We start from the raw sequence: 14,320 nt of genomic DNA on the forward strand, positions 1-14,320 counted from the left end.
CTACAGTAGGTACAGAAATGAAACAAACATGTGTTTAATATAATATATTAAGGTATCTCACCTGTTCCCTCACAGGAGCAAGTATAATTTCCAACAAAATCTTCACAGATCCCTCCGTGTTTGCATGGCTGCGATTCACAATCATCAATGTCGGTTTGACATAGCTCACCGGTATAACCAAATAAACAACTGCAGAATGCATTCTGTGAATTAAGAACAATAATTTTAGGAATGAGGTAGTCAAAAATTCTATAAAAGAAACAGACTTCTGATACTTCAAATATAGGACTGGAGAGGAGGAAAAAATGGCCCACTTAAACAAATGGAAACAAAGTTTCAATGCTGGAACAAAACAAGAGTCAACAATAATGTCAAAATGGAAGAAGCCTAGCAGTGAGGACATGTACGTTATGACTACATCCAGAGGGTCAAATTAGGATACTTTATGATATTAACCTTTTCCCGTCCACATTTTCACTCTGCTTATCCCCAGGTTTCAACCTATTGTTGGAAAATTGAAATAGAGCATATTGTTTCAGAAAAAGTTAAATATAATAGAAACTATTCATCACAATATATTCAAATTTTCCATAATATTAGAATGCATAACATCACATCCATTATTATATTCACAGAGTCATAAGGTTGTTGGTTCAACCCCTCCACCAGTGGTGATACTCGACACAAAGGTAGACTGCATATGTCACATTCTCATGTTGCCTGAATCCCTGAAAGTGAAATGATGCCCATGTATATAAGGATTTTTTTTCCTCTGGGCAAGTGTCTTCCCATTCTGTAGCTATTTTACCAGAATGTCCCTGTTTGAATGCCGCAAAGATATATATGCAGTTGGTCATGTCACTGAATAGTTTGTCTCCTCCTAACATACGTAAAAAACAACCTATTTCTCGTTATACTCTCTCCAAATTATGGACATGTTCAACATCATCCATATAATCATTCGGAGTAACAAAAGAAAAATATCTGTGTTACCTGAATTGCCGTGGCATTGCTATCAGGTCCGACTTTTCGATATCCGTTTTCATTTATATCACTGTTGATATGTTATCTTCGTTGATATGTTATTCACTCACTAAAACTTCACTGCCACCCCTACTCAACGATTCTGTGTCATTTTCTTCGCCTATATTCAGGTCAGTTTCAATATCCACAGTATTCAATCCTGCATGTTTATGGAAAAAACAGCTGACCTGCACTCGTGGAAGTTCAAGACCATTGCCTAGGCAATGGCAGGACAGATTATCGCTCTTCTTTTATTTCCTAAGCCTTGTAGATTATACTGCGTGTTCATAAATGACTTATAAACACTTCACTGCCAAAAAATAAAATAAAACAATCACATAGATCGCAGATATGTGCAGATGATGCAGCTGAGCGCTTTCGGGCGCTAAGGACCGAAAGGTAAAATGAACAGGCGGGCACTTTTCGGCGCTAAGGGCAGGAAAGGGTTGAACAACTGATCAGATCCCTCTGAGTGATCCCAACTAAAATTTCTCCACATTTTGCAGGATCCAACTGAGAGTCAATCATGATAATCCTGTTTACAAATTTAGGACATGATATTTCTTTATCTTCTCAACAATGCACACCATTTGGGTACCATTAATAGAATGCTGTCTGAATCATGCATGTTGGAGATCAATATCACATTCATGTACCTTTTTGGAATGTATGATACTAACATTACATACTCACCAAAAGCAAACAAGCTAGAGGTCACTGCCGTGGGCAGTGAGTTCACAATTTCAGGTCGGATTTCAGGTTTATTTTTTCTTGAAGTACAAATCATCATAAGGTTGTACTCCCACACAAGCTTGTTAGCAAGATCAACGCCAACTGTCCACCAGAATGTTGCAGCCAGTGTTCTTGATTGGTTGTATCCACCTATTCACAATACTTTTTGGCCTGTTACCTGACGCAAATGGGCCCTCCGGTTGAACACCAACATAGACCTCGATGTTAGATGTACAGAACATCTGTGAATCGACCATAGCAAAGACCTTGAGTCCATATTTCACCAGCTTTCTAGACAGGAATTTTCAAAACTATGTCATCCATGGAAGGACTAACATCTCACCCAAACCAAACCAAACCAAACCAAACCAAACCAAACCAAACCAAACCCCATGGCACTACAGCCCTTGAAGGGCCTTGGCCTACCAAGCGACCGCTGCTCAGCCCGAGGGCCTGCAGATTACGAGGTGTCATGTGGTCAGCACGATGAATCCTCTCTGCCGTTATTCTTGGCTTTCTAGACAGGGGCCGCCATCTCACCATCAGATAGCTCCTCAATTCTAATCACGTAGGCTGAGTGGACCACGAACCAGCCCTCAGGTCCAGGTAAAAATCCCTGACCTGGCCGGGAATCGAACCCGGAGCCCCCAGGTAAGAAGCAGGCACGCTACCCCTACACCACGGGGCCGGCTAACATCTCACCCACTGTTACATATTCCCCTATGGAATAGAGTTCTTCGCATCGTTCCACAAACTTCTCAAAACTATCTCTGATTGGTGCTTATCATAGGTTTTTCTGGCCATTTTCTCTGAGCATCATCGAACCAAAGTACTCTCAACAACAAATAAAATCTGTGGCAAGACATAACAAAATGAATCATTTCAGAGGCGCACCATCAATTGCCCAGAGATCTTCAAGATTACAACGGGATGACTTCATTATTTCACCTAAATATAGCAGAACTGTAACGGCCTTCATTTCTTCAAGGTTGGTGTCCACAACATCACTTTCTCAAGAATAACTAGTGTTTGTGTAATGCATTATTTCTTCAAGCACTTCATCTGGAAAAAAGAGAGACCACAATTCATATGCAGTCTTCGAATTCTGTCCTGCTCTTTTCACTCCAGGTGGATAAATTACTATATTCCTTTTCAGTCTTTTTCTGCTTTGGGGAGGTGGAAGAACATTCCACATCATAACACTGTCACATCCAACATACTGAGGGACAGGATTGTTGGTCATTTATTTGAATCAACCTGTTATAATTCTTCATATCCTAGTAATTTTCATGCTTGAAGTTTAGCTGCTACTGCAAGATTCATTGGTGATCTAAAGACAATATTAACACTGAACCTAGTCATGATCGATCACTTTATTATCTGTTTCTTTTCAAACTAAATATTAATTTATTAACTAAAATTAATTCATAATTAATTATTCATGTACTTTTTTGCTGAGGAATTCTGATCATTTTAAAACTATGTACATTATCCCTTTAATGGAAGTTTTTTTTAAAAACTAGATTTAATCATTAAATTTTTCTTACTCAGAAATTGTGTTATTTTTCACAGAGTTAATAGGAGCAAAGTTCACGTTTTTTAAATTCCACTTACGTCCACCCTCTTTACTGTTTATTTCAACCCGCTCTTAGTACTGCGAGGCTTTGTGAGTATAGTTGGTAGCCCCTGCTTGCTATAACGTGACAGTCACTGACTAATCTCTTCGTGAGCCAGCGGTTACCACCAAATTCTCAAGAATGAATAGTAAAACATAAAAATCCTGGACAGTAATTGAGTGTAAAAATATAGTAACAATGCAGGTCAAGGGTGAGTGCAGCACCCTTTCGTAGTCCACTGTTGACAGAAACAATGCCTTGCTCCTACCAAAGTCAACAATGTCCCACACCACTGCCGTTACTCATCTCCTGAAACCCTAACAGTCAGCTACAAAGTGGTTCAAAAGTTTACCTGCATTTAATTTCTTATTATAGAGAAAAATATCAGAAGATGAGTAGTGCACTCACCCCTCGACCAACAAAAGGTAAATAAGCTCTCAGAGAAAATGGAGAAACTTATAAAACATGAATTAGGCCTACACATCAAATGGATTTCCTGTTCTGTATATAGGATTTATAAAGTAAGCAATATGTTATAACTGGATAGGAAAAATCACAAGAAGATTCTCACAGATGAGAGGTTGTAATATAAGATGATTTACTTTAATTGTAAAGACAGCAGTCAATATAATTCTATTTTTAGGATCTGTTTTCCAAAGCTTCCCAAATTTCATTTCTACATCAAGCTACAATTAACACACATAAACTGTTATCGATATGTAGGCTCTATGCCACAATGAAAGGATACACATATATATGATCTAACCTCAAATCAGAGTCTCGTCAAATCACAATAAATTACATCTATGCTGGTGAATTTAAGCCCAACACAGATTTCCATGGAAGTAATTCAAAGATTAGAACATGTTTTTAGAAACTTATCAGTCGAAGTGTTTAATATGGATGAAATCTCAAATGAGGGAGCAAAAAAATACGTAATCCATTTGTTTCTTCTTCTTCTTCTACTTCTTCTTCTTCCTTTCCATTCCATTTTCCAGATTCTCTCTGGGTAGAGTAGTGTACCAAAGCCCTCCACCTTACTCGATCTTTCCACCACTCCTCTTCTAGTACTTTATTGCTATCGACTCCTTTATTTGCAATACAGTCCACAACAGAGTTCCTCCATCTCATTCTAGGCCGTCCCCTAGGCCTCTTTGCAGTCTCTATATCCATGAATGTTCTCTTTGGTATTCTCTCTCTTGGCATTCTCATCATGGGTCAAAACCATTTTAGCTTTGCTATATCAATCTCTTCTTGAAGTTTACACACTCGCACGCTTCTCCTTTCTTCCTTATTTCATAATTCTATCTCATCTTGTTTTTCCTTGTATGCTCCTCAAGAACCTCATTTCAGCTGCTTGTATATTACTTTGGTTCCGCTTAGTCAATGTGCTGCTGAAGCATAGGTCAGTATAGGTTTATAATAGGATGAGTATAAAACCTTCTTGCACTTCATTGGCATATCTTTGTTCCATACAATGTCTCTCACACACTGGTAGAAACTTGCAGACTGCTGTATTTGTAAATAAATTTCTCCATCCAAATTTCCATCTTGTGACATCACGCTGTCCAAATATTTAACATTTTTCACTACTTCAAGAGGTTCATTTCCTATTTTTATCACTCCCCTGGATTATCTGTTACCTCTCATCATGATCAAAGTCTTGCTTTTCGCAGTACTAATCTTCACTCCAAAATTTCTTCTCCCCTCATTCCATAAATCAACTTGTGTCTATACTTCCTCTTCATTATCTCTCCAAACTACAATGTCATTAGCAAAGAGCATAGACTTTACTTGCTCACCCATCATCTTCTCCTTGATATTACGCAGAATTCTATCCATGATGATAATGAAGAGTCTCTTATTCGTTTATCCAAGATTCTCTCAATGATCTTAGCTGTATGAGGTATCAGTGTCACTCCTCTGTAATTTTCACATTGCCTCCTGTCTCCTTTCTTGAAAATTGGTATAATGACCCCTTTTGTCCACTTCCCTGTCTTAAGCCTGTCTCAACTCTGAACAATTCAGTTTGACCTACTTTGGTTCTAACACAGCTTTCACAATTTTGATACAATGCTATTACAATCTGCATAGTTTCATTCCCAATCTGTGCCTCTGTCAATGTTTTCCATACCAAATTCCTTGGGACACTGTCATATGCCTTTTCAATATCTAGAAATGTTACTACCATGTCCTTTCCATATTCCCAATACCTTTCCATCATTTAACGCAATGTAAATATTGGGTCAATGACACACACACTCTCTCTCTCTCTCTCTCTCTCTCTCTCTCTCTCTCTCTCTCTGTGTGTGTGTGTGTGTGTGTGTGTGCACCCAGTGTTCCCTTCGCGCTGCTCCAGAACACTCCAGGTTCTGCTCCAGCAGCCAGCCTCAAGGGACACACACACACACACCACATCAGGAAAACAGGAACGAGTCCTCGGCTCCAACACGCAGATACTCGATCAAGCTGACATCTCAGCCCAGGCTACCGCTGACTGTGCTCTTCGCTCACTCACTCTCTAACTAACTCTCACTGACTCAGTCTAACTCTCACTCACTAACTGCAGGCAAGTAACTGCTCTTACATACCTGCGCCAGCCCTTCTGGAATAGTCTGGATGTTCGATGGATCCAGGAACCTCGCGAAATAGAAGACTACAGATTAATCTTCCAGCCGTTTGCGTAGTCCTTTGCTGCGGGACCGCAGGCGGAGGCGAGAGTGGCTGGCCTAGCAGTAAAGTGCTGCACGTGATTGGCGCGGCTGAAGTAAGGGGGTGGGTCGAATACGGTGACGAGGTGGGCCCGTAGCAAGTTGGCATGGCGGACACTACAACCATTACATTGTCCGCTCCTTAAGGCTGCTCGTCCCGAGCTGCTCCACGATACGCTGCAGTACACTTTGTTCGGTTGGCCACCACCTTCCCATGGGGGATCCGCTGGGTCCGGTCGACGGTGTACTCGTTTCCATTGATAACGATCAGCAAGTCTTCGCATGGCAGCCGGAACTTTGGTGGTTTTCCTTTCGTCCACACCCGCGTCTACTTTCAGGGCTTGAGCGCTTTCGCAGTCCTCTGGTGTGATGCCGGGGACTGGTTTGCTCGTCCCAGATTTAATAATTAATGTTATTTGCTTTACGTCCCACTAACTACTTTTTAAGGTCTTCGGAGACGCCGAGGTGCCGGAATTTAGTCCCGCAGGAGTTCTTTTACGTGCCAGTAAATCTACCGACACGGGGCTGTCGTATTTCAGCACCTTCAAATACCACCGGACTGAGCCAGGATCGAACCTGCCAAGTTGGGGTTAGAAGGCTAGCGCCTTAACCATCTGAGCCACACAGCTCGGCATGTCCCAGATTTAGCCCTGCTGAATTTCCTTTTCTTCCGGGGTGCGGAATTTGATGTTCATACCGGCACACAGATTTGTGCCGGAACAAGAGTTCTAGTCAGGTGGCATCCTCGTTCATTGGTCATCGGTTCGTCTTCCATTGGTGTTCCGTCTCCTAGTAGGGGTCCCTCCAGCCGTGCCATTGCAATCAGTGCCTCTGTCTCATGGGCCATCGTCAGAGACTCTTCGTAGTTCTGTTTCCTGCCGGTCGTCCTCCCTGCTCAGCGCCACGTGGTTTATCACAGCCGTCAGCCACCTCGAGCTTGATCTCGCCTCGGAATAACTCTTCCACAATCACATCTCCTGGTCGCTCGATCTCGGCGTCGAATTCTCGCGGCGTTATATCGGCGCTCTGAGTCCTTTCCTGCAGCTGGACTTGGTAGGTGGCTCTCTGTTGCTGGACACCGCAGCGCAAATCGAGCACTCCCACAACCTCCTCGTAGGTAGAACTTGGCTGGGGGCTGCGTTGTACTGTCATCTTCTGTACGCGTAGTCCGGCGATCGGATATTCGGCACTCTTCTTGGACGTCGATCCGGTCTCGAACTGGGTCCGGCATGTTCTCTTGGAAGTAATCCCGTTGTCGCGCAGGGTTTCCAACTTCAAAATGGTGAAGCCGCCGTCGCTGCTAACAGATTCATTCGCGTCTCCACAGCCATCGTTTCCGCACACAGGGCACTTACTTCCACCGCTGGGACTCGAAATCCGGACTCCACAACAACGGGCATCTCTTCAGTCCGCTTCTTGTCGAGTTCGTTGTCGTCCCGCACATCGTCATTGTCGACCTCGGTTTCGAGAGAGCGCACTTCATTTTCCGACTTTAACTGCTCACTCTTCTGTTCACTTAAGTCTGTTTTCAGCTGGACCGGGTTTGACCTCCACTCAGATCTCAGTTCACTAATGAGTTAGCCATAACCAGATAAAATTTTATTTTCAAGTTCACTAAACTTGCTTAGAAAAATCTGGAGCTGTTCGGAATTCATTTCAACAGTAGAAATTTCCGTCTAATACAAAATACGCTACCAGGTACTCGATTCTGACACCAGCTTTTACGTAAGAGTTTATCCACTAGTTTATCACACTTGTCCATCCTACTTCTGACGGCAGTTGTTACATGTTGGAGGGGTAAATAAGTAAAAAAATTTGTACAGAACCTGGTAGCAAACTATTTCTAAGATTTATTAACTTAGCACTACAATTACAGATTTACACACACACAGACAATAGCCGAGATTACAAGTTACACAAGTACACTTACACGGTTCGCGCTCTCTCTCTTAGTTTCTCATGTCCCATCTACAATGACACACACACATGCACGCACGCACCCACACACGCACGCACGCACACACGTACGCACACACACACACAGAGTCATTGATTATTTACAGTTGATTATTTACAGTACACTCTCTCAGCCACTCAGTCACACTCATTAGCGCTGTCGCGGTCCACAGCCTACACATCAGTCTCGCAGGTCGGGATAGTATCCGCTGTTCACTCAATCCGTCGAACCCCGTTCGCAGTCCGCACACGTCGGCACCCAGTGTTCCCTTCGCGCTGCTCCAGGTTCTGCTCCAGCAGCCAGCCTCAAGGGACACACACACACCACATCAGGAAAACAGGAACGAGTCCTCGGCTCCAACACGCAGATACTCGATCAGGCTGACATCTCAGCCCAGGCTACCACTGACTGTGCTCTTCGCTCGCTCACTCTCTAACTAACTCTCACTGACTCAGTCTAACTCTCACTCACTAACTGCAGGCAAGTAACTGCTCTTATATACCTGCGCCAGCCCTTCTGGAATAGTCCGGATGTTCGATGGATCCTGGAACCTCGCGAAATAGAAGACTCTGGATTAATCTTCCAGTCATTTCCGTAGTCCTCTGCTGCGGGACCGCAGGCGGAGGCGGGAGTGGCTGGCCTAGCACTAAAGTGCTGCACGTGATTGGCGCGGCTGAAGTAAGGGGGTGGGCCGAATACGGTGGCGAGGCGGGCCCGTAGCAAGTTGGCATGGCGGACACTATAACCATTACAGTATTTTACCCACCTCTGCAGTATATCCTGCTTCTGTGTCATCACTTCCTCCTGTTCATTTTTAATGAAGTTAGCACCTTCACCTGGGTTTTTCTTCTTTTTAACCCACTGGAATACAATCTTTTTGCTTCCGGTTGTATCTCCTTGCAGAAATTTTGCCAGCATTTCTTTTTCTCTTCTTGAACCACCTTGGAGCACTCCTTGCAGTGCCTGTATTCTGTTTTGCATTCTGTTGTTCTGTTTCTCAGCCATCTTTTCCAAGCTTGTTTCCTCCCTTTAACTATATCTTTTACCGTGTTATTCCACCAGGGCGTTACTTGATCTTTCTTCCTTCCTGATACTCTTCCAAAAGGTCTTTTCTGCAGATTCCATCATGACTGTTTTAAAGTATGCCCATTCTTCTTCAACCTTTCCAGTGTCTTCCTTAGGTATACTTGTTTTAATGTGCCTCTGGAACTCTTCATTTATTTCCTTCTCCTGCAATTTCCACACCCTTAGCTTTTTCTGCCTAATTTCAGTCATCTTTTGTATCTTTCCCATCTTCAACTTAGCTATCACAACTCTGCGATCTCTTTCGAAAGAAATACTTGGGAGGGCTGTTACAACTACCAACATTTTCCTGTTACCTTTCTCGACCAAAATGTAATCTATCGGAGATTTGATTTTGTTATCCCATGTATTGTTATCTTCTGATTGTTTTTCCTTTGAAACCATGTGTTATCAATGATCAGCTCATTTCTTCTACAAAAGTCTACCAAAATATCTCCAGCCTTGTTTCTCTTCCCATATCCAAATGGACCTACTGTATAATCTCTTTATCTCCTTTTCTTTCCTGACCTACTTGGGCATTCATATGTCCTATGATTACAACTTGTTTGTCCTGTATATGGCCTTCCAGATATTCAGGGTATTTCTCTAGATCCATATCTGCATTTCCTGTTCGTGGAGCATACCCTTGAATTATATCTGTAAGATCAGTTTCAAGTCTCAATCTGACCTTAATCAACCTGTCATTTATGTTTTCCACCAATTCTAGGTATTCCTTTAAGTCTTTTCTAATTATGAGACCTACACCATTTTTGGCTTCTCTTCCTCCCCTATAGTATAAGGTGTATCCTTTCTTTAGTTTCCTCACCTTTTCCTTTCCATTTGGTCTCACTGATTCCCAGCAATGCCGTATCTTTGTCAACCATAAAATCTACAATTTCTTCCACTTTCCCTGTTAGTGTCACTACATTGATGGTCGCTATCTTGATGTATTTGGTTGCTGGTTGCCCATTTCTCACATTTCTCCCAGCATCACAAGAATTGCATGTCGCTTGTGGGGAATAACCTAGTATTTTGCATGTCACTTGTGGGGAATGACATAGTATTTTGCACGTCGCTTGTGGGGAACACCCTAGCATTTTCTGAGGCTTCAGTACACTTATCATACAGGCTCTTATTACGATGGGTTCTCCACTCCTAAAGGCATTTTAGAGCTACTGCCAACCAAAACTTGTAGGCTGCTCTTAACTTGGAGAAGAGACGCCTTTTGTAGCTGCTCCTTTGGAGTACAGACGCTACAAATAATATGAGGTTTCAGTGGCATTTCCTCCACTGAGGGCCCATTTCCCGTCTGTAAGGACTCCTCCACCCTTCGCCGCTGGTCCTTATAGTGGGTGAGGCTATTTACTGCCGCCCAACACTCGGCATGGAGACACTGACTGTATGGTTTACTCCATTACCATAGCAGATTAACTGGCAAGACACACTGTGTAACCCATTATATAACTAAAATGTTCTCTCTTTTCAACCATGAAGACTGTATTAAATGGGATTTCTTAATACTGTCACATTAAGTTTAAAATAAATAAATAAATAAATAAATAAATAAATAAATAAATAAATAAATAAATAAATTGATTAACAGTGAATCCATCCAATTGTAAAATTATAAACTTCCAGAAATTTATTCTGGCTGAAGGAAAAGTGGTGTTACTATATGGCAGTGAAATGGAATGTATTCAGAGGGGAAACTACCAAATATTTACGGATAGCTTATGGTGAAGAAATTATTTTAGACTTCTAAATTAATCAGATTTCATCACTTCTTAAGCCTGATCAGAAGTTGAATATTGCAAATCAGTACATTTAGCCTAGAATTATATTCCCATTCATTGATAAGATTATCTGTTCCAACTGTAAAAGATATGACAGGATTACCTCACGAGTTTCTTAACAACATGCTTTATGGTCCTCGGATTCTTCGAGGACTAGGTGTAACTAAAGCCAAATGGGAGGCTTACATCCAGAATTTCAACATCTGTCAACATTTCCACTGGAAAAATGACAAACATCTCTCACATTCTAGAGAGATAGCAACTGAAAATCAAGATGATCTTCAACAACAAGATCTCCTCTGAATGAAGAATATCTTACAACAACTGATTGATGCTCATGGAATGAGCTTCATCACAGATGTTCTCCGAGTTGGTTCATCTTCCATACAAAAACAGAATCATACAAGGACAATCCTAAGGCTGATCCAAAGATGGATGAGTGATAGGAGAGGTCTTCTGGCTGAGTGGCATAGTAAGTGGTCCAGAGAGTCATGATATCAATTGCTATGGAATAGGATCATGTTATGAGTGGACAAATGCAATGAAAATGTCCTGCAATACATCAACAGTTTAAACAGTTCTGTCCAAAAGAAGAGTTGGAAAGAAATAACCATCACGAGGTACTAATCTACGAAAAGTTCAATGGGAGTGTACAAAGAAGTTCACTGCATTGTAGAAGAAGGTTCAAATAAGTGTATATAAGTGTATAAATATTGCTGCCATCCATTGAAATGTCCTCTATTGGATCCCCAGTATACTTTGAGAGGAACATACAGCAGGAGTCACTGAGACACCAGTGGATGATAAAAGGAAAGCTGCTTACTGCCCATGTGTTCCATACTTAAGTGAGAGCTATAAATCAATTACATACACAAGAGAAGTGTAAGGCCTTCTCTTTGGAACAACCTCTTTCAAGGGCACAAGTTCCTTCCTCAAGAAGCTGAGGTTAACACTCAAGGATCTACAACATCTATCCCTCATGCATCTGAGGGATTCCTTATCCATTTTATCTGCACATTTGTATTTTTGTTAGTTGTCTGTTAGTTTTTAATTTTATGTAGTCTGTAATATTCTTTTTTAATGTTTTGATACATTTTTTAAAATGCAAATGAGTACTTGTTTTGTCTTCCAGATCAATGTGGTCATCTGCATGGGTGGTTGGATGTCTACTTCAGAAATATATATATATATATATATTGTTGGTTGTCACTGCATTAGAACCTCATAGTGCCACTTCTTGCAGCTGTAACGGCAACCACTCTGCCTGGCATGCTCTCGATGAGTTTGTGTGCAGGTCATCCACTGGGATTCATTACCATTCCTCTTGCAACCATTCCCAGAGTTGGACAATGAATTTAGGCTGTTCCTCCTGAGACCTCACCCGGTGGTCCAATTTGTCCCAAAAATGTTCTATTGGATTCAGGATGGGACTCTGGGTGGGCCAGTCAAATCGGCAAAAACTGTTCTCGGCGTACAACTGCATTGTAGCCACCGAAATATGGCATCTGGCATTGTCATCCTGGAAGTAACAAGGATCTATTCCATGAAAATGCCACAATGTTGGAAGCATTTCAAAATGTTAGAATATGCTTCTGTATTCATGCTGCCATGGACAAACACCAGCGGTCCCACGCCAAAGTACAAGAAACAGCGCCCCATATCATCACTCCACCACCACCACCAAATTCTGGTTGGCAATATACACTTCGGCAGAGGCCATTCCCCATGTAGATGCCACACTCATGCAGTACACGTCCATGAGACAGAAATAATGTAAATCTGGATTAATCGCTCCACAGAACCGATTTCCACTGCTCCAGTGTCGAGTTGCAATGGTCCAAACACCACCAGAGTCGTCAAGCCTTATTGTCTTTCATAATGTGGGGCTTGTATCCTGCTGTTCTTCTGAAATATCCGAGTTGGTCGATCGCTGTACACAATGTTCCAATGGAAACTGATTCTCCTTGCAAATCCTGTTGGATATTAGCCATCGGTTGTGCCCTATTTTTGGTAATTTCATGTTTCCACCTTCCACTTACGCAGGCCGAATGCTGCTGTTGACTCGGGCCTGATTAACATCACTGCAATCGCCCTATTGGACAGCCCGCTGAGGTGGCAGTTCACAAATCCTTCCCTTGTTGAAAATTGATAGCTATGTACCTCATGCCTTCCCTTTGTCTAGTGGTTGTCGTATATCCTGAAGCATATGTCAGCCACACAAGTCAACTGACATACTGAATTACCCAAAAAAAAAAAAAACTACTACTACTACTACTACTACTACTACAACCACCACCACCACCACCACCACCACCACCACCACCACCACCACCACCACCACCACCACTACTAACCATCATTTGCTATTGATGATGCAAATCACAATAGTGCTGGCAATTTTTCACCTAGAAAAGTGTTTCCTCAATGTGCTGCAACTAATGCAGAAACAAGACTTCCTCTTCTGGACAAGTATATGGCCCTAGGATTCACTAGCCTGCATCAAAAATTGGTTCTGGGGTATCTCTGGCAGCAAAAGCTTAACTCTCTAACCCCCATTTATAGCCAAGATTATGGATAGTGCAAGCCTTTACCTTCCACACCTCTGAGAACCTTCATGGCCTGCATGGAGATGGCTTTGTTTTATGTACAAAGAATAATGGTAAATAAAGGAATAGCTGAAAGAAGAAAAGATCTCTCTCTCTTTTTTTTTTTTTTTTTAAGAAATCCTACTTAACAACTTTATTGACAAGAGAAGGTGATAAAGAGTTGTTAAACAGCATTTGAGTAACTAGAGGTGAATGATGGTGATGATATGATGCTTACCTCTATAATGCATGAGCCTCCATTAAGACAAGGTGATCGCACACAGTACACATTCTCACAGAAAGTTCCTTCATAGCCTCTTGCACAGTTACAAGTAAAATTGTGGCCTGTCCTAGTATCTGAAAAATAAAAGGTTGCATTTACAAAAATTCAGATTTGTAATAATTCCAGTCAAATACAAAAACTGAATTTTAATTGACTGAATGGCATCATCGCTGGCCTCTCTCCAAGGCAGTCATGGTTCAAAACCTGAACAATGAAAGTGAAATGAAATTAAAATATATGTTTCAGATTTCATGTAAAACTGGAGGTACAGTGACTATGATCACGATATCAACAGTTGCGTACTTGCTTAGACTAGAAGATTTTGAAATTTTCTCCTTAATATTGATGCTCATCTCAAAAGTTGGAAATCATATAAGTGAGGATGACAAAACTGGAAAGCTGAAACAAGCTCAACTGGAGGTTGCGAATAAGTAGATCTGCAAGAATGGGGAATAATAAGGAGAAAACAAATCTTTGAAAACAATAATGAGTAAAGATGCTTAGTATGACTTTGTCCTTTTGTTTTTTCTTATTTCCCCTGGTTCTCATTTCTGTTGC

At 41.7% G+C, this 14,320-nt stretch overlaps 1 protein-coding gene across 1 annotated transcript in view; it reads right to left on the reverse strand.

Annotated features, from left to right (window-relative positions):
• The window catches only part of crb (crumbs), a 625,965-nt gene that overhangs the window by 38,787 nt on the left and 572,858 nt on the right, over positions 1 to 14,320 (reverse strand). The window contains exons 29-30 of the mRNA XM_067138875.2: positions 13,718 to 13,836; positions 62 to 203 (exon numbers count right to left, since the gene is read on the reverse strand). Of these exons, the coding sequence (XP_066994976.2) occupies positions 62 to 203; positions 13,718 to 13,836 (261 nt within the window). The remainder of the gene's footprint in view (positions 1 to 61; positions 204 to 13,717; positions 13,837 to 14,320) is intronic.

The sequence above is a fragment of the Anabrus simplex genome, chromosome 1 (genome assembly GCF_040414725.1).
Source record: "Anabrus simplex isolate iqAnaSimp1 chromosome 1, ASM4041472v1, whole genome shotgun sequence".
NCBI classification, from domain to species: Eukaryota; Metazoa; Arthropoda; class Insecta; order Orthoptera; family Tettigoniidae; genus Anabrus; species Anabrus simplex.